Here is a 20,257-nt window from a genome sequence, read left to right on the forward strand (position 1 = left end):
TCAAGTATGAGATCTTTGCTAAACCTATGAGAGGCATTTTAATGTCTTTATAGGGCTGTGAATTTTGAGAAAGCTGTCAGGTCTGAGTGCTCTGATTATCAGTCCTCACACTTGATAGTGCATCTTCTCTACAATGAAGGGGGAAATGGCAGTAATGGTGAGAGCAAAATGCGATTTAGATGTCAGACAAGCTCTTGATAAACCACTTCCACTTGATAAACCACTTACAAAAGCCATACAGTTTCACATTTCCACTTAGACTGAACATTGAAACATAACTGGCCCCCCATCTATTGATTTCCTCGTTCTTCTCAATATCTTCTGGCTGTCGATAGGACTTACACCAGAAGACAGTCAAGGAAGACCGTCAGAGAAGGCTGGAAGAGAAGCCCTCTCCAGGATAGAGGGGGCATATGGTAGATCTCAGGTTTTCTTTCTATTTGTCCCATTAGTTAGAGCCTACCTTGGAGGGAGAACATGGAGATAGAACACTGTGGTGTACCTGCAGTAGAGCAAGTCTGTGATGCCAGTATTGCCACGGACGAGCACCAATTAGATCAACAGAAGTGAGTTTGTTTTTTAAAACTTTATTTTATTTTATATTAATCTTCTCCAACGTGCTGATATAACTGAAGATACTGTACAGTACAATGATGTGATACTGCAATACTGTGTATGTAGTGCTACACATGAAATATGCATGTGTTATTGCTCTGTGTCTGTAGGTTCTTTTTAAAGCACATTTCTAGTGTTAGTATTTTCACAATCTTTGTAATTTGCTAAGTTATCACAGTTAACAGATGGATGTATTTTATTTAAGTGTCTTCACAGCTGTAGCAATATTCAAATAGGACAATGCAACACCTTTGTGTGTAAGCTAAGAACACATTGTTTACATCTGCATTAGAATATATTTGTCATGTAGACAAAAACAAAAACTTTGAAAAATAAAAGGAGAGCCGCACACTAGGAACTCAGATGCAATCATTTTATAGCCAACGTTTCCACAGCCAAGCTGTCTTCATCAGGGTATAATGACAAACACTGCGGGTCACTAGTTTATATAGTTTGAAAGGAGACACACAGGTGTCTGTAATCATGGCTGGCTGTGGCTTGATTTCATTGGTCGATTTACAGATATAAATGGAACATATAAAAAAGCATGGAATGGATTATATACGATCATAGATACAATTTGGCTACTTAGGCCTACAAACACTGTTTACATTGGATAGCAAAAAAAACACAATAATCACAAGAAGAATCACAAAAACAAGGACCTACCATATGATTTCTAGCTTTGACAATTGAGCCAGTTATGCTTTATAAAAAGGTTCCGCCAGCCCAGCAGCCAGTCTGTGCTGCATTCTAAGTGACACCCTGGGCTTTGTGACCTTACTGGCTTTCCATGGCCACATTGATTTTCCTCCCACATTACAGAAAATTGCTGGGTGCTGTGAATCCTATCCTCCCAGAGCTTTAACAGGGAGGTGCTGTAGTGTGTAGATAGATGCTATCTGATATTGGGAAGATGATACACCCTAATCTCATTGACTGTTGGGTTTCACTTCTGAGTTTCACTGGAAAAACTCCATTCTCTGCTTGTAGAGAAACAGTTATACACACTATAGAGTATCTCCCGAGTGGCGCAGTGGTCTAAGCCGTGCCACTAGAGATCCTGGTTCGAATCCAGGCTCTGTCGTAGCCGGCCCAGCGTCGTCCAGGGTAGGGTAGGGAATGGCCGGCAGGGATGTAGCTCAGTTGGTAGAGCATGGCATTTGCAACGCCAGGGTTGTGGGTTCGTTTCCAGTATGAAAATAAATAAATAATGTATGCACTAACTGTAAGTCGCTCTGGATAAGAGCGTCTGCTAAATTACTAAAATGTAAATGTAGAGTGGTGTTGATGCAGTTATTATAGAGTTTGTTATGAAGTTAAATTATATTAAATTAATTATGAACCTTGTTTTCATAGAGATTACTGTATCATGAAAAGGAGATACCAAGAAATGGTAATAGACTACATGAAATGTTTATGTTTAGATTCAGAACCGAGAGGGAGTATTTTACACACTCATAACCATGTTGCCTTTCTCTGACTTCCATGCAATATAGTATTTCCATGTAGCTCATATCATTAATGAGGATAATGTCCAATTTATGAAGATTTCATTCTAATTGGTCAACATATAATAATTCACTTTTCAAATTGTGAAACAAATCACATTATTGGTCCAATAAATTGAGTTAATAGGTTTTGCAAATACATTAGTAACCTTTAGAACAGTGTTTAGTGTCTCCCGGAGCTGCAGTTATTATATTAATCATTCTGCTGTTTTGCATGGTGTTACTGTCATCGTTTTATGCAAATCACTGCATCCACTGTTTGTTTTGCTCCATAAACTCTGACATCTTCTGATGAGAAAACCACTTTCCTCACTCTTAATATGTAACACATACAACTAGTTTGATAAACTAACTCACTGGGAGTGAATCAACTACTTATTTATTGGTTTGTAGACATTTTCAAGTCTGTCATGTACAGAGTAGTCATTTAAGTGTAGTTGGTGACTATTGTATGGTTATTCTGTGGCTACTAGTGTATCATCCTTGTTATTTATTTTATTATGCTATATATGCCTAAGAGGGTGGTTGATAAATCTGCATTTTGGAACCTAGTGTGACAACCATGCCAGTTGGTACAGTATTTTGTAAGTAGGAAGGCAGCTCACATCTAGCATTATATGATTTAGGCTACTTCCCACACACACTGGCATTTTATCAAACCTAAAAACATGTATTATCATTATTGTGGTGATGACCATTGTGCATATTTACCTTAATCTTAACATTTAGGCTAGTGATGAATTAGATCTAAAAAAAAAAAAAAAAAAAGATCAACTCCGTTGACTCACTTGGAGTGGCCCCCATCCTAGCGCTAAATGGTGCGTGCGGTCTGGTCTGGTCTGGTCTGTGTGTCATGGAAAAACAGGCCACTGATGCAGTGCACTGTGGCCCAGGGGCCAGTGGCAGGCCACATGACTGGATGGGTTCATGTCAAATATTTATGTCACAGGGGGAAATACTTTTTCGACCTCAGCCTAGGCCATATGGTTATCCTCAACTTTCTCCTAATGAGAAAAGGGGAGAGGGTGTGTGTAGAAGTGCTATACAAGGTGTATCTGACGTGTATAATTGAATGTGTTGTTGTGACATTCCCTGTAGCATTTCCCAAAAATAACTGTATTGGGGATTACTAGCCTGTACTTATTCATACAGTAACTGTTCAGTTCTCATAGACCATTGTCCAAAACCTAAATGACAGCATATCTGTTATGTAATGGAATTTAATTCACTTGCAGTGAGGCAAAACACATGTGCTTCACTTCATAACTAACGGAAGACTGAGTATGCCATTCACGCATGAGAGCATCTGCTCAGGGTAATCCAGCATGAACTATCATAATGCTGTAATGCTGCAGCTTTAAGGGAGAATTCTGTCCTAACAATCCCATAATCTGATCACGAGATAATACAACATAAATTATTCATTAATTGAATACCCTGGGGCTATAATTTACTGTAAGCTACAGTATGTGATAAATGCATGTTATTGGCAAAGCCTTGTTTTGGACAAGTGCTTGAGTGATGGCTAGTAGGACATTTGATTTCATAGTGTGATGTTCGGAGTTGGTGCTAGTATTTTATAGGCCTGAAAATGTATTTTTGTCTCATCTGCTGCTCCAATGGTTGGGGAAAGTTACATGTGTTGTACAGTAGTGTTCCACAAATAGCTCATTGCTCCGATGTTCTGCATCATCATTATCACCATTGAACAGACAGAACAGCGCCGGAGAAGATGGCTGCCGTTTTACAGCCCTCTAACCAATTGTACTATTATGTGTGTTTTTCCGCGTTATTTGTAATTTATTTTGTACATAATGTTTCTTCCATCGTCTCTTATAACCAAAAAGAGCTTCTGGATATCAGGACAGCGATTACTCACCTCGTATTGGACAAAGATGTTTTCTTCAACGAGGCGGCCGCGAAGGATATCCTACAGACACCCGACAAGGCCCAAATCCCCGTCATTCGCATGAGGAAGAGACGGAGATATCGTGGACGTAGGTCGGGGTGCCTTGTAAGGATCCGATGGCGAGCGAGTAAACTGCCGCTCCCATCAATCCTATTAGCCAATCTTCAATCATTGGAGAACAAATTGGATGACCTAAGATTACGATTATCCTACCAACGGGACATTAAAAACTGTAATATCTTATGTTTCACCGAGTCGTGGCTGAACGACGACATGGATAACATACAGCTAGCGGGCTATACGCTACATCGGCAGGATAGAACGGCTGACTCCGGTAAGACAAGAGGTGGCGGTCTGTGTATATTTGTAAACAACAGCTGGTGCACAAAATCAAACAGTAAGGATGTCTCGAGGTTTTGCTCGCCTGAGGTAGAGTATCTTATGATAAGCTGTAGACCACACTATTTACCAAGAGAGTTTTCATCTATATTTTTCATAGCTGTCTATTTACCACCACAAACCAATGCTGGCATTAAGATTGCACTGAATGAGCTGTATAAGGCCATAAGTCAACAGGAAAACGCTCATCCAGAGGCAGCGCTCCTAGTGGCCGGTTACTTTAATGCAGGGAAACTTAAATCCATTCTACCTAATTTCTACCAGCATGTTAAATGTGCAACCAGAGGAAAAAAAAACTCTAGACCACCTTTACTCCACACACAGAGACGCATACAAAGCTCTCCCTCGCCCTCCATTTGGCAAATCTGACCATAACTCTATCCTCCTGATTCCTGCTTATAAGCAAAAACTAAAGCAGGAAGCACCAGTGACTCGGTTAATAAAAAAGTGGTCAGATGACGCAGATGCTAAGCTACAGGATTGTTTTGCTAGCACAGACTGGAACATGTTCCGGGATTCTTCAGATAGCATTGAGGAGTACACCACATCAGTCACTGGCCTCATCAATAAGTGCATCGATGATGTCGTCCCCACAGTGACCGTACGTACATACCCCAACCAGAAGCCATGGATTACAGGAAACATCCGCACTGAGCTAAAGGGTAAAGCTGCCGCTTTCAAGGAGCGGGACTCTAACCCGGACGCTTATAAGAAATCCCGCTATGCCTTCCGACGAACCATCAAACAGGCAAAGAGTCAATACCGGACTAAGATTGAATTGTACTACACTGGCTCTGACGCTCTTCGGATGTGGCAGGGCTTGAAAACTATTACAGACTACAAAGGGAAGCACAGCCGCGAGCTGCCCAGTGACACAAGACTTCCAGACGAGCTAAACCACTTCTATGCTCGCTTCGAGGCAAGCAACACTGAAGCATGCATGAGAGCACCAGCTGTTCCGGATGACTATGTGATCACGCTCTCCGTAGCCGATGTGAGTAAGACTTTCAAGCAGGTCAACATTCACAAGGCCGCAGGGCCAGACGGATTACCAGGACGTGTACTCCGAGCATGTGCTGACCAACTGGCAAGTGTCTTCACTGACATTTTCAACATGTCCCTGACTGAGTCTGTAATACCAACATGTTTCAAGCAGACCACCATAGTCCCTGTGCCCAAGGACTCTAAGATAACCTGCCTAAATGTCTACCGACCCGTAGCACTGACGTCTGTAGCCATGAAGTGCTTTGAAAGGCTGGTCATGGCTCACATCAACAGCATTATCCCAGAAACCCTAGACCCACTCCAATTTGCATACCGCCCCAACAGATCCACAGATGATGCAATCTCTATTGCACTCCACACTGCCCTTTCCCACCTGGACAAGAGGAACACCTAAATGAGAATGCTATTCATTGACTACAGCTCAGCATTCAACACCATAGTGCCCTCAAAGCTCATCACTAAGCTAAGGATCCTGGGACTAAACACCTCCCTCTGCAACTGGATCCTGGACTTCCTGACGGGCCGCCCCCAGGTGGTAAGGGTAGGTAACAACACATCTGCCACACTGATCCTCAACACGGGAGCCCCTCAGGTGTGCGTGCTCAGTCCCCTCCTGTACTCCCTGTTCACCCATGACTGCATGGCCAGGCACGACTCCAACACCATCATTAAGTTTGCCGACGACACAACAGTGGTAGGCCTGATCACCGACAACGATGAGACAGCCTATAGGGAGGAGGTCAGAGACCTGGCCGTGTGGTGCCAGGATAACAACCTCTCCCTCAACGTGACCAAGACAAAGGAGATGATTGTGGACTACAGGAAAAAAAAGAGGACTGAGCACGCCCCCATTCTCATCGACGGGGCTGTAGTGGAACAGGTTGAGAGCTTCAAGTTCCTTGGTGTCCACATCACCAACGAACTATCATGGTCCAAACACACCAAGACAGTCGTGAAGAGGGCACGACAAAGCCTATTCCCCCTCAGGAGACTGAAAAGATTTGGCATGGGTCCTCAGATCCTCAAAAAATTCTACAGCTGCACCATCAGGAGCATCCTGACTGGCTGCATCACCGCCTGGTATGGCAACTGCTTGGCCTCCGGCCGCAAGGCACTACAGAGGGTAGTGCGTACGGCCCAGTACATCACTGGGGCCAAGCTTCCTGCCATCCAGGACCTCTATACCAGGCGGTGTCAGAGGAAGGCTCTCAAAATTGTCAAAGACTCCAGCCACCCTAGTCATAGACTGTTCTCTCTGCTACCACATGGCAAGCGGTACCGGAGTGCCAAGTCTAGGTCCAAAAGACTTCTCAACAGCTTCTAACTTCAAGCCATAAGACTCCTGAACAGCTAATCATGGCTACCCGGACTATTTGCACTGCCCCCCCACCCCATCCTTTTACGCTGCTGTTACTCTGTTAATTATTTATGCATAGTCACTTTAACTCTACCCACATGTACATATTACTTCAACTACCTCAACTAGCCGGTGCCCCCGCACATTGACTCTGCACTGGTACCCCCCTGTATATATACCCTCCCTACTGTTATTTTATTTTACTTCTGCTCTTTTTTTTCTCAACACTTACTTTTTTGTTAAAAAATAAATGCACTGTTGGTTAAGGGCTGTAAGTAAGCATTTCACTGTAATGTCTGCACCTGTTGTATTCGGCGCATGTGGCCAATAAAATTTGATTTGATTGGATTTGAGGTGAAGGGGCAGGAGCAGGGGAAATGCTGACTTACACTAGGTTTTCCATTTTTTATGCCCATTTTCTTAGTGAAAGCGTCAGTAGTGCACCAGCACAGCCACTCATTGGTTCCTAGCTGTTCACCATTGATCCCTCTTTGCTTTCTGATGCAGTGGCCCGGAATGTGATGTTATTTCATTACTGAGGCAGAAGAGACGAGCTGGGTCCCAGCCCTGGGGGCATCTCTCGCTCCCTGACTTGGACAGGACCACAGTATGTGATAACAACTGAATGGTTCAGACAGATTAGCTCAGTCAGTCGCCTATGGTATCTCCTGCTGGAGCGTGGAACAGACAGAGACTCTGGACTCTGGAGAAAGGAGTGAAGGAGTAAACATCCAGTAGAGCAGGTGAAAGGGTCGGTTTGGAGAGAGGGAAGGAGAGGAGAGGAAAACAAGGGCTGCTTCAAGGCCTGTCATTAGATATGGACCCAGATATGGACCCAGATATGGACCCAGATATGGACCCAGATGACAATGAACTTGGAGTGTTCACGGTCATTCAGTGAGTAGATCATTTCAGTCCTAGTACGCAGTTCTGTATTGTACTTTTGATGCATCCTCAATGGTCAATTCTACGATGATTGCACTGTGTTATCTTAATATTCTCCAACTAAATTAGTGTTGGTTTGATTACATAACATTTTTATAATTTGGAATATTTAAACATCAGTGTTAGTAATCAATGAATGCTGTATAGGATTAATTTCAGGATTCGGGATTGTGGATTCAGGATTGTGGATTAACCATAAATCCACTCCTGGTTGAAGTTATTTGCATAAAACATGTCACATCAAAGTTTTAAGTCTTTTAAGTCTACAAATGCCAACATTTAATATAACGACTGAGGATAAGATGTATATAGTATACATGTAATTTCTCTCGACATGTGATTAGATTAGACTGTGTGTGGATGTGGATGCTGGGTATTGGTTGGCGATGACACAGTAATTGGCCATGTGATGATTGTACTTTCCACTGATGTTATGTAAATAGCTTGTATTGACAGACACGCTTTACCCAACATAGGATGGAATAATATTGGTCTGTGCCTCTCAAAGGTTTTTGGGAATTTTGGTTTATCCCTCTTTGAAGAATTCCACTGTACTGTGCATCATGTTATTGCCATGAGTACTTGTACTATGTGACCTTATCTTGGATTAGCAGGGTGTTAACCACTTTAAACTTCTTAAGGTGTTTTACTAAAACTGATCAACAATCAAAATCCATTTTTACTTTTTCTGTGATCTCAGCCAGGTTTCACTCCACCATTAGTCACACTGGTGAATATTCATGGACATGTCATTAAAATGTTGAGCTTCCTGCTAACACTGTTTAATTCAGTGAATAAATCACCAGTGGCATGGGCATAATGAGTATGGTGCGACTAGATCACAGACACACAAACAGATTGGCTAGGTTACAGCACTGATGTGGCACACATGCATGCAGACAGACAGGCAGGCAGCCAGGCAGGCAGGCAGGTGAACACACACACACACACATACACAGAATGAGATGGAAGATGGACTGGGGGGCAGGGCAGGGTGGTGTTAGTGGTTCATGTCAGAGTGCAGCTTGCTGTGACGGTTGCTGACACATACATCTGGTTGAGGGCCAGGGGCCAGCTGAGCCAGGTGAGGACGAGAGGGCAGTCTACCAGCACTGACAGATTAACCTTGTACTGTATCTCTGCTGTGGGCTCCAACAAACTAACACACTCATCAGCACTGAGAAAATGCCCCATGTACAAACAGCCTATACTGTATGGTTCACAGTCTGATGCAGTATCGGTCTGAAATGTAACATTTTGATATCTTGAATGGGATGATATGAATCTGAGTATGTGCTGCTGTCCTTAAATCATCACTCCGTATGCTACACTCCTGAATGTGATTACTCCATAGCCTTCTGCTTATAGGTCTTATTTCAGCTTTCTTTGCGAGCAACTTGAGTTAAAGGTACAATACAGCCGTTTTTATCTGAATATCAAATAATTTCTGGGTAACAATTAAGTACCTTACTGTGATTATTTTAAATTAAAATGATAAAAAAGAAACTAAAATAGCTTCTTAGCAAAGAACAATTTCTCAAGCAAGAATTTTGCTAGGACTATCTGGGAGTGGTTTGAGTGGGGAGGGGAAAACTGAAAGTAAGCTGTTATTGGCAGAGTAGTTTTGAACTCTCTTTCTTATTGGCCTATTAACTAATTTGGCATGAAAGGCCAAATCTCACTCCCACCAAAACATCTGAAATTTCAGGCGTTCTTTTCAAACAGCTCTTACACTAAAAGGGCATTATCATAATTTTCACAATTTCACAGTATTATTTCAACCTCATAGTGTGGAAATTCATATAAAACACAGGAAAATCACGTTTTTGACTGCACTGGGCCTTTAAACTCTGGACTTGCAGAATATAGCTAAGCACGAGTGAAATCAGCTGTTTTTCAAACGAGCTCAGGGATAGAGGCAGCTATGTTAGGAATCAGAGGGGGAGCTTTGATTGGTTCAAGGCCCGGGCCACAGTCTCCCTAGATGTCCCTCATGTCTGACCTTAATATCCTCTGCCACTCCCGCTGGCCTCTGGGCAAGGCAGCGGCCCAAATAGACAAACACCCAGAATACGCTGAGTCTCTCCTTCTCCACCACAGCCATGGGACACAGTGTGTGCAGATCAAGCAGACTGTCAGATATTTTCCACTCACTGATCTGATCTGGGTGTACTAGATGACTTGGCTGTTTGGCAGTTAGGCACATTGGGCCACTAACTGAAAGGTTGCTGGATCGAATCCCCTAGCTGACAAGGTAAAATCTGTCGTTCTGCCCTTGAACAAGGCATTAACCCTAATTGCTCCAGGGTGGCCGTCAATAATGGCTGATCCCCTGGCTGTTAACCCACTCTCGACGGTGTCTCAGGGGGAGTGAGATATGAAAAAATGCATTTCCATTTCACACCTCACACCTGTACAGGTTACCCACTTACAGTGAAGCAGGACTATGTAAGCACACCCTAATTAAATAATAATACAATGTCACGATCGTCGTATGAGTGAGTAGACCAAGGCGCAGCGTGTGAAACAAACATGACTTTAATTAGTTAAAGTTTCTAAATACAAACAAAACACGACTCGTGCAGTCCACGGTGACACTGACCGAACACGGAACAAAAACCCACAACACCCAAGGGAAAACATACAGTTTAAATATGGCTCCCAATCAGAGACAACCCACAACAGCTGACACTCGTTGCCTCTGATTGGGAGCCACTCTGGCCAACATAGACATAGAACAACTAGACACTCAAAACACAGCACATAACCACACGGAATCTACACACCCTGACTCAACATATAAAGTCCCCAGAGCCAGAGTGTGACAGTACCCCCCCCCCAAAGGCGCGGACTGCGACCGCGCCTCAACAAAACCCAAACAGGGGAGGGCTGGGTGGGCATTCCTCCTCGGAGGCGGCTCCGGCTCCGGGCTTGACCACCACCCTTCCATAATTCCCCCGTAGCGCCCCTGGTCCGGTCTGACCCCGCTGGCTGGATCTGGACTGGACATCGACGGAGCGGATTGCTTACGCTCCGTTGTGGAGCAGCTGACCGGTACCTGATCAGGCACCGGACTGACGACGCGCACCCCTGGCTTGGCGCGTGAGGCAGCAACGGACCGGACCGGGCTGACGATACGCACCCCTGGCTTGGTGCGTGGAGCCGGAACGGGCCTCACCGGACTGACGACTCGCACCCTTGGCTTGGTGCGTGGAGCAGTGACGGGCCGGACCTGGCTGACGACTCGCACCCCGGGCTTGGTGCGAGTAGCAGGAACGGGCTGAACCAGGCTGACGACTCGCACCCCTGACTTGGTGCGAGTAGCAGGAACGGGCTGAACCAGGCTGACGACTCGCACCCCTGACTTGGTGCGAGTAGCAGGAACGGGCTGAACCAGGCTGACGACTCGCACCCCTGACTTGGTGCGAGTGGCAGGAACGGGCTGGACCAGGCTGACGACTCGCACCCCTGGCTTGGTGCGAGTGGCAGGAACGGGCTGAACCAGGCTGACGACTCGCACCCCTGGCTTGGTGCGAGTGGCAGGAACGGGCTGGACCAGGCTGACGACGCACACCGTAGGCTTGGTGCGTGGAGCAGGGACAGGCCGGGCTGGGCTGGCGACGCACACCGTAGGCTTGGTGCGTGGAGCAGGGACAGGCCGGGCTGGGCTGGCGACGCACACCGTAGGCTTGGTGCGTGGAGCAGGAACAGGCCGGGCAGGGCTGGCGACGCACACCGTAGGCTTGGTGCGTGGAGCAGGAACAGGCCGGGCTGGGCTGGCGACGCACACCGTAGGCTTGGTGCGTGGAGCAGGGACAGGCTGGGCTGGGCTGGCGACGCACACCGTAGGCTTGGTGCGTGGAGCAGGGACAGGCTGGGCTGGGCTGGCGACGCACACCCTAGGCTTGGTGCGTGGAGCAGGAACAGGCCGGACTGGGCTATGGAGACGGATAGGAGACCTGGAGTGAAGAGCTGCCACAACCCGTCCTGGCTGAATGCCTACCTTCACACACTCTGTGTGAGGCATCAGCACAGGACGTACAGGGCTGTGTACCCGTACTGGCATAACAGCACGTGACACTGGCGCAGGATATCCGGGACCGAGGAGAGGCACTGGAGGCCACGAGCGCTGAGCCGGCACACTCCGTCCTGGCTGCATGCCCACCTTCGCACAACACGTGCGGGGTGCTCGCACAGGACGTACCGGACTATGCCGGACCACTCGTGGCACAGTGCGCAGCTCCGCATACCGCAGAACCTGCCCAGTCTCATGCTGCCATGCCTGAGTACGGGGAGTTGGCTCTGCTCTCCATCCAGGCTCCGCCAACCTGCCTTCTGGCCCCCAAAACCCGGTGGCCTCCTCTCCTAATCTCCCAATTCGCCCTGTGGCAGCCTCCTGCTGCCCAGTCGGCCATGCCGTGTGCCCCCCCCTAAAAAATTATTGGGGGTGCCTCTCGTCCTTCCGACGATGGCACTGCTGATGCCGCTGCTCCTCTCTCGCCAGGGCCTTAATCCTCCCCCAAGGTCCCTTGCCCCCGAGCATGTCCTCCCAGGACCACGATTTGCCCACCTGGGCCATCGCCAGCCTCTCCATCTCCTTTCCTGGCGCTTCCTCCCATGACCAGGCTGCCTGCTCCTGGACACGCTGCTTGGTCCTTTTACGGTGGGTTTTTCTGTCACGATCGTCGTATGAGTGAGTAGACCAAGGCGCAGCGTGTGAAACAAACATGACTTTAATTAGTTAAAGTTTCTAAATACAAACAAAACACGACTCGTGCAGTCCACGGTGACACTGACCGAACACGGAACAAAAACCCACAACACCCAAGGGAAAACATACAGTTTAAATATGGCTCCCAATCAGAGACAACCCACAACAGCTGACACTCGTTGCCTCTGATTGGGAGCCACTCTGGCCAACATAGACATAGAACAACTAGACACTCAAAACACAGCACATAACCACACGGAATCTACACACCCTGACTCAACATATAAAGTCCCCAGAGCCAGAGTGTGACATACAATTATTAATATACATGATTTGCACCATATATTTCTAAGATGGTTATACCTCTATATTTCAGGCTGTTGTGCCTGTGAGCCTCTTATGTGTGTGATGCGTAGCTTTACATGTTGCCAAGTTCTATTGACCAACCGTATGCAGAATGGGATAATAGTTCCCCATTTCCTTATTGGTTACTGATGATCACCTAGAAGTTATAAAGTCATAGAGAGCCAGCATTCCTGAGGCTCAAGGTCTCTACATGGGCAGTGGGGCATCAGGGATTTCTGAGTCTGACTGATCAACCATGTTTCTGCCTCACCGCCTTAAAGAGAGCAGCCAAATCATGAGTCTGAATAGAGTGGGAATGACAAGTTTCTTTATTGTATGCCTCACCAACAAAGGCACTCTGAGTCACTCTCCAGATGCTAACAAGCTGTGGCATTTTAATATAGAATGATTGCTATGTGTCTGCAGGGAAAGGGCTACAAATCATTGTTTTAAATGCCTTAGCCTGAGTATCCCAATATTATACTAAGAAATGTAAAACGCATCGTGTGTTTGATGGCACATCACAGGAGAGAGAGAGAGTGTCTGAATAGATTGCCTTTATTACCAAGGAGAGGAGACCATTTTATCAGGATGTCGGAGGCAAGATGAGGTAGTATCAAACCCCATGCATCACAGACGCCTTAATGATCTAAATTGCCTCTTGGTGCTTTTTGACAGAGGGGCCTGGTCTGTAGTCTCTGATTAATAAGGGGTGATTCTTCCTAAATTGGATAATAGACATTTGGTGATCCATCATTTGCATGTGAGACTGCAGAGTGGGCTGGCGCTGGGGTAATTTGAGTGTGTTTGCAGGTGGCATTAGTTATGAAATAGGCTACATTCCTTTATATGTTTCCTTTGCTAATATCCTCACATCCATCAACATGATCAATTCCATAGACCATATTGAAAATGGCTTTGAAAAGCAATGCCTTTACATTATATAAAATGTATTTCAGTCTAGGAATATGAAATATAGGAATGTAGAAGATTCTAACTCAGAATGTGAAATAACAGCTTCCTTGCTTGAAGAATGCAGTTGACATGCTTCTGAATAATTCAATGGCTATGAATCATAGGAGCGTCTCAGCCCTTCTCCCCCCCCCCCCCCCCCGATCTTATTTGATCTTAACAAAAACAAAAAAAACAATTGTACATAATGTTTCTTTTTACCAAAAACAGTTTCTGGACATCAGAACAGCAATCACTAACCTCAATTTAGATGAAGATTCTACTTCAATGAGTCTTTGACACAGGACATATTGCTCACTCCGGACCAGGCACTAATCCCTCACACTCGGAAGAGAAGAAGACGACGCTATAGAGGCCGACATGCGGGCACCCTGATGAGACTACGGCGGCAGGTGAATAAACCGCCTCTACCCTCTGTTCTATTGGCGAATCCGCAATCGCTGGAGAATAAACTGGACGAGCTACGTTCGAGACTATCGTATCAACGTGAAATTAAAAACGGTAATATACTATACTTCTCGGAGTCATGGCTGAACAAGGACATGGATAATATACAGTTAGCTGGGTTTTCTATTCATCGGCAAGACAGAACAACAGCGTCCGGTAAGATCGAGGGGGGGGGGAGGTGTGTCTTTGTTAACAACAGCTGGTGCGCAATATTAAGGAAGTATGAAGGTTCTGCTCTCCTGAGTTAGAATACCTCATGACAAGGTGTAGACCATACTATTTACTAAGAAAGTTTTCATTTATATTTTTCGTAGCTGTCTATTTACCACAACAAACTGATGCTGGCAGTAAGACTGCACTCAACGAGTTGTATAGGGCCATAAGCAAATAGCTTAGTGGTTAAGAGCGTAGTGCCAGTAACCGAAAGGTCGCTGGTTCTAATCCCCGAGCCGACTAGGTGAAAATTCTGTTGATGTGCCCTTGAGCAAGGCACTTAACCCTAATTGCTCCTGTAAGTCGCTCTGGATAAGAGCATCTGCTAAATGACAAAAAAAATTACATAAAAAATAAGAAAATGCTCATCCAGAGGCAGCACTCCTAGTGGCCAGTGATTTTAATGCAGGAAAACCTAAATCCGTTTTTACCTAATTTCTAACAACATGACACCTGTGCAACTAGAGGAATAAAACTCTACAAAACTGCAGACTCGCATACAAAGAATCATTCCACTGCGATGGAAATTAAATGAAGGTGGCTTAACGCAGCTGAACGGAGGCATGCTTTGAAGGATGTAGCCGGGGGAAGCGCCACTGCCAGATTCTTTTCCAGGGGCGGTGGATTTGTGCTGCTGAGGCGAGGACACAGCAATCACTCAGCCATGCAGAAGCCCTGACAAGATAACTAATCTCCCCACCTGACTTGTGGAAGCTCCAGCTTTTTTCTCCCTGCATTATTTATCCCCACTGCTAAAGACAGTGGCACAATGGAGCCAGCAACGTGAAGTAGATGGTCGATTTGTAGCCTCGGACGGACTGACCATAGTCTGCTGCACACATGGATGTGTTTAGCTTTGTGAAGATGCCAAAGCTCTCAGGGTGAGTCAGATGGATGCTGTTGAATTTGCCTGTCTGCTTCCATGCCACTTGTGTAATAGGCGGTGGTGCATCCTTTACCCACAGGCATGATTTACAGAGAAACATGGGATTTAACAAGCCCCATTTAGAATGGAATCTGGTGTAATGATTCTAGAAACGGCACATACTGTTAAAGGATTATTATAATGACTTAGTCTGAGTGCTGTCACATGCAATTCATAAGAGAGATAGCGAGAGAGATAGCAAGAGAGAGAGAGAGAGGAGTTAGCAACAGAGGCTGAAGTGGTGTGGTCCATGTGTCTAAACTTAATGAGGTGCTTTGCTCAGAATGTGAATATATGGTCAGGTTCTAATCTTGCATTACACTGACTGTTGCATATGTACTGGAGTGTTTTATGGTGGGGTTTATGGCATACGTACATACCCATGAATAAGTTGGTGGCAGCGACACTCAACTGAAAATCATATTTTGGTTGATGTTTAATTGGATGAATCATATAGTTGTCTTTTTTTCAATGGAATATTAGATATTCATACAGGAGTGTTTAAAAAGTTGTATTTTGTAATAAATCAAACGTAAAATAATGACAAAGAGATATGATGATAGTAATATGACATGAGTGTATACTTTATTAGTGTATATTTAGCTAGAGCTTATTGTGTTTAGTCAATCGATATAACTGGGGAAACTTTTGTTAATGATTGCAATGACTATACAGTTGTGTGCTGTGAGGCAGAAATCTTTCCATGTGGTGTTATTTTAAGCCTACTATTTACATATAGTCAGCATCTAGCAGACAACAATTCAATATGATATGAAGTGTGTTCTGCCCCAAGGGTGAGTTGCCAATCTCTATTGTCAATGGTCATTAACTGAATGACAGGCCTGTCTCACAACTGTTGCATCTGATTAGGTTGCAACTTGATCATGTCAACACATTACTTGCACATACAAGTAATTTACAAAACTTGACTACAGTGCCATGCAGTTATAACTAGGCTATACAGCATAAAATGAGAGGAAAGGTGACTGGAATCTGTATGTCTGTCTGTATATTGTAAGATAAAAGGTTTCCCAGACAGACAGTCACCTTTTGCCCCTGTTGAATCTAGATAATCTTCCTAAAGGATTTGGTTCGATCTGCAACACTGCATGTCTGTGGCTGTGATATCAATTTATCATCTAACCTCATATCACATTAAATGTCACATTCAAGTATTTTCCTGTTAAACAAACACTTGTGAGGTCAAGTGTCTCAATTAAACACTTATAGGATGATTCACAGAAATATGTCCATACCTTTTGAATGACAAATGAAAAGGAAATGATTAAATAAATGGCATTGATTTCTGAATATTTCCTATCTTTGTACAAGGGGTGACTAATGATTATCTCAAGTAATTTTAGTGCAAGTCAGTTGATTCACCAAATCACTGAATATCTAAATCTGTATCTATTTTATGCTGAATATAACTATAAACAAAGCATTGCTGTGTGTTTTGGGGAACAACATGTAAAACTGCAGACTCGCATACAAAGCTCTCCCTCGCAAATCTGACAATAACTCCATCCTCCTGATTCCAGCTTACAAGTAAAAACTCAAACAGGAAGTAGCAGCGATGCGCTCAATATGGAAGTGGTCCGATGAAGCAGATGCTAAGCTACAGCACTGTTTCGTTAGCACAGAGTGGAATATGTTCTGAGATTCATCCGATGCCATTGAGGACTTTACCACATCAGTCACCGGCTTCATTAATAAGTGCATCGACGATGTCGTCCCAAAAATGTGACTGTACATACATATCCCAACCAGAAGCCATGGATTACAGTTAACATTTGCACTGAGCTAAAGGCTAGAGCTGACAATTTCAAGGAGCGGGACACTAATCCGGAAGCTTATAAGAGATCCCTCTATGCCCTCAGAGGAACCATCAAACAGGCAAAGCGTCAATACAGGACTAAGATTGAATCCTACTACATGGGCTCTGATGCTCATCGGATGTGACAGGGCTTGAAAACTATCACGGATTAATCAATCAATCAATCAATTTTATTTTATATAGCCCTTCTTACATCAGCTAATATCTCGAAGTACAGAAACCCAGCCTAAAACCCCAAACAGCTAGTAATGCAGGTGTAGAAGCACGGTGGCTAGGAAAAACTCCCTAGAAAGGCGAAAACCTAGGAAGAAACCTAGAGAGGAACCAGGCTATGAGGGGTGGCCAGTCCTCTTCTGGCTGTGCCGGGTGAAGATTATAACAGAACCATGCCAAGATGTTCAAAAATGTTCATAAGTGACAAGCATGGTCAAATAATAATCAGGAATAAATCTCAGTTGGCTTTTCATAGCCGATCATTACAAAGGGAAACCCAGCCGAGAGCTGCCCAGTGACGCGAGCCTAACAGATGAGCTAAATGCCTTCTATGCTCGCTTCGAGGCAAGCAACACTGAACCATGCATGAGAGCACCAGCTGTTCCGGACGACTGTGTGATCACGTGTACTCAGGGCATGCACTGACCAGCTGGCAAGTGTCTTCACCGACATTTTCAACATCTCCCTGACCCAGTCTGTAATACCTACATGTTTCAAGCAGACCTCCATAGTCCCTGTGCCCAAGAACGCCAAGGTAACCTGTCTAATTGACAACCGCCCTGTAGCACTCACATCTGTAGCCATGAAATGCTTTGAAAGGCTGGTCATGGCTCACATCAACACTATCGACCCAGAAAATCTGGACCCATTCAATTTGCATACCGCCCCAACAGAGCCACAGATGATGCAATCTCTATTGCACTCCACACTGCCCTTTTACACCTGGACAAAAGGAACACCTAAATGAGAATGCTGTTCATTGACCCCTGTAGCTCAGTTGGTAGAGCATGGCGCTTGCAACGCCAGGGTTGTGGGTTCGTTTCCCACGGGGGGCCAGTATGAAAATGTATGCACTCACTAACTGTAAGTCGCTCTGGATAAGAGAATCTGCTAAATGACTAAAATGTAAAAAAAAATTGACTAGAGCTCAGCGTTCAACTCCATAGTGCCCTCCAAGCTCATCACCAAGCTAAGGACCCTGGGATTGAACACCTCCCTCTGGATCCTGGACTTCCTGATGGGCTGCCCCCAGGTGTTGAGGGTAGGCAACAACACATCTTCCACGCTGACCCTCAACACAAGGGACCCTCAGGGGTGCGTACATAGTCCCCTCCAGTACTCCCTGTTCACCCACAACTGCGTGGCAGCACACAACTCCAACACCATCATTAAATTTGCCAACGACACAACGGTGGGACAGCCTATAGGGAGGAGGTCAGATATCTGGCAGTGTGGTGCCAGGACAACAACCTCTCCCTCAATGTGGGCAAGACAAAGGAGCTTATCGTGGAATACAGGAAACGGCGGGCCGAACACGCCCCCACTCATATCGGCTGGTCGAGAGCTTCAAGTTCCTCCGTGTCCACATCACTAAGGACCTATCATGGTCCAAACACACCAACACAGTCGTGAAGAGGGCATAACAATTCCTCTTCCCCCTCAGGAGGCTGAAAATATTTGGCAGGGGCCCTCAGATCATCAAACAGTTATATAACTGCACCATTGAGAGCATCTTGACTGACTGAATCACCGCTTGATATGGCAACTGCTCGGCATCCGACCGCAAGGCACTACAGAGGGTAGTGCGTACAGCCCAGTACATCACTTGGGCTGAACTCCCTGCCATCCAGGACCTCTATACCAGGTGGTGTCAGAGGAAGGCCTTAAAACTTGTCAAAGACTCCAGCCACCCAACTCATAGACTGTTCTCTCTGCTACCGCATGGCAAACGGTACCGGAGCGCCAAGTCTGGGACCAAAAGGCTCCTGAACACCTTCTACCCCCAAGCCATAAGACTGCTGAACAGTTAATCAAATGGCCACCCTGACTAATTACAATGACCCCCTTTATTCTAATTATTTGTATTATTTGTCTTGCACTGGCTCTATGCACACTCACACATACTACACTGACAAACACACACACACTCACACATAGACAAACTTTTACACTCTTTCAGATTCTTCACACACACTGCTGTTACTCTTAGTCACTTTTACCCCTACCTAAATGTACATACTGTATTATCTCAATTACTTCAACTACCTCGTACCCCTCAATACTGGTATTCATTGTATGTAGCCTCGTTATTGTTATTTTATGGTTACTATTTCAATGTTTTTTTATATTTTTAAATTGTTATTACTTCTTAACTCTGCATTCTTGGGAATGGGCTCGTGAGAAAGCGTTTCACGGTAAAGTCTACACCGTTTGTATTCGGCGCATGTGACCAATAAAACATTGATTTGATTTGATTTGAATAGGTTAGCTGCCATGCATACCGACACTTAACATAGCAATAAAAGGTCTGAGGTCTGTACGAAAAAATACGATTTCAGTGTGTTTACAATAAAGGAATAATGTCCTAGGTGGTTTGACTGAAAAATGCAGTCAGTGTGTGTCCTCTAAAATGGCCATGTCAAGGTGTTTGGAAATGTGGTTATGTGAGCTGGTGTTGAGGGTGGAGGGTGGAGACCTTGGCTATCCAGCCACTAAAGAGAATGACAGGGTCTTTTTCCCTTCTCTGCCTGCAGCTAGTCCCTCTGCTCCTCTATGGCCTTGGTGTTCATGTATTGTACAGATCACCCCCCCCCCCCAGATCATCTCTCTCTCTCTCTCTCTCTCTCTCTCTCTCCCCTTCCCCTCATCACCCTGCCACACCTCCTCTCTCCCTGTTGAGCAACACCCACGCTGCTGCTGTGATTTCTCCTCCTTCCTCCATTCTTTCATTCTCAAAACACAACACGTGATGCTGGGAATTGATGAGATTGCCCTTTGCAGAGGAGAGGAGGAATTCAAGGAGCCGGCTGCATCCATCAGCAGTGATTTGTGTGCCCTACAACCCCAGCTTCC

The 20,257-nt window shown here is 45.3% G+C and overlaps 1 protein-coding gene across 1 annotated transcript in view; it reads left to right on the plus strand.

Moving 5' to 3' along the window:
* Window positions 1–477: 477 nt before the first annotated feature.
* Window positions 478–20,257, plus strand: part of LOC311129924 (FERM and PDZ domain-containing protein 4-like) — a gene marked incomplete at both ends in the record, with an annotated part of 80,583 nt that continues 60,803 nt past the window's right edge. The window contains one exon of the mRNA XM_084162476.1: window positions 478–566. Within this exon, the coding sequence (XP_084018602.1) occupies window positions 478–566 (89 nt within the window). The remainder of the gene's footprint in view (window positions 567–20,257) is intronic.

This window comes from Coregonus lavaretus (assembly GCF_964263955.1).
Source record: "Coregonus lavaretus genome assembly, chromosome: 5".
Classification (NCBI taxonomy): Eukaryota; Metazoa; Chordata; class Actinopteri; order Salmoniformes; family Salmonidae; genus Coregonus; species Coregonus lavaretus.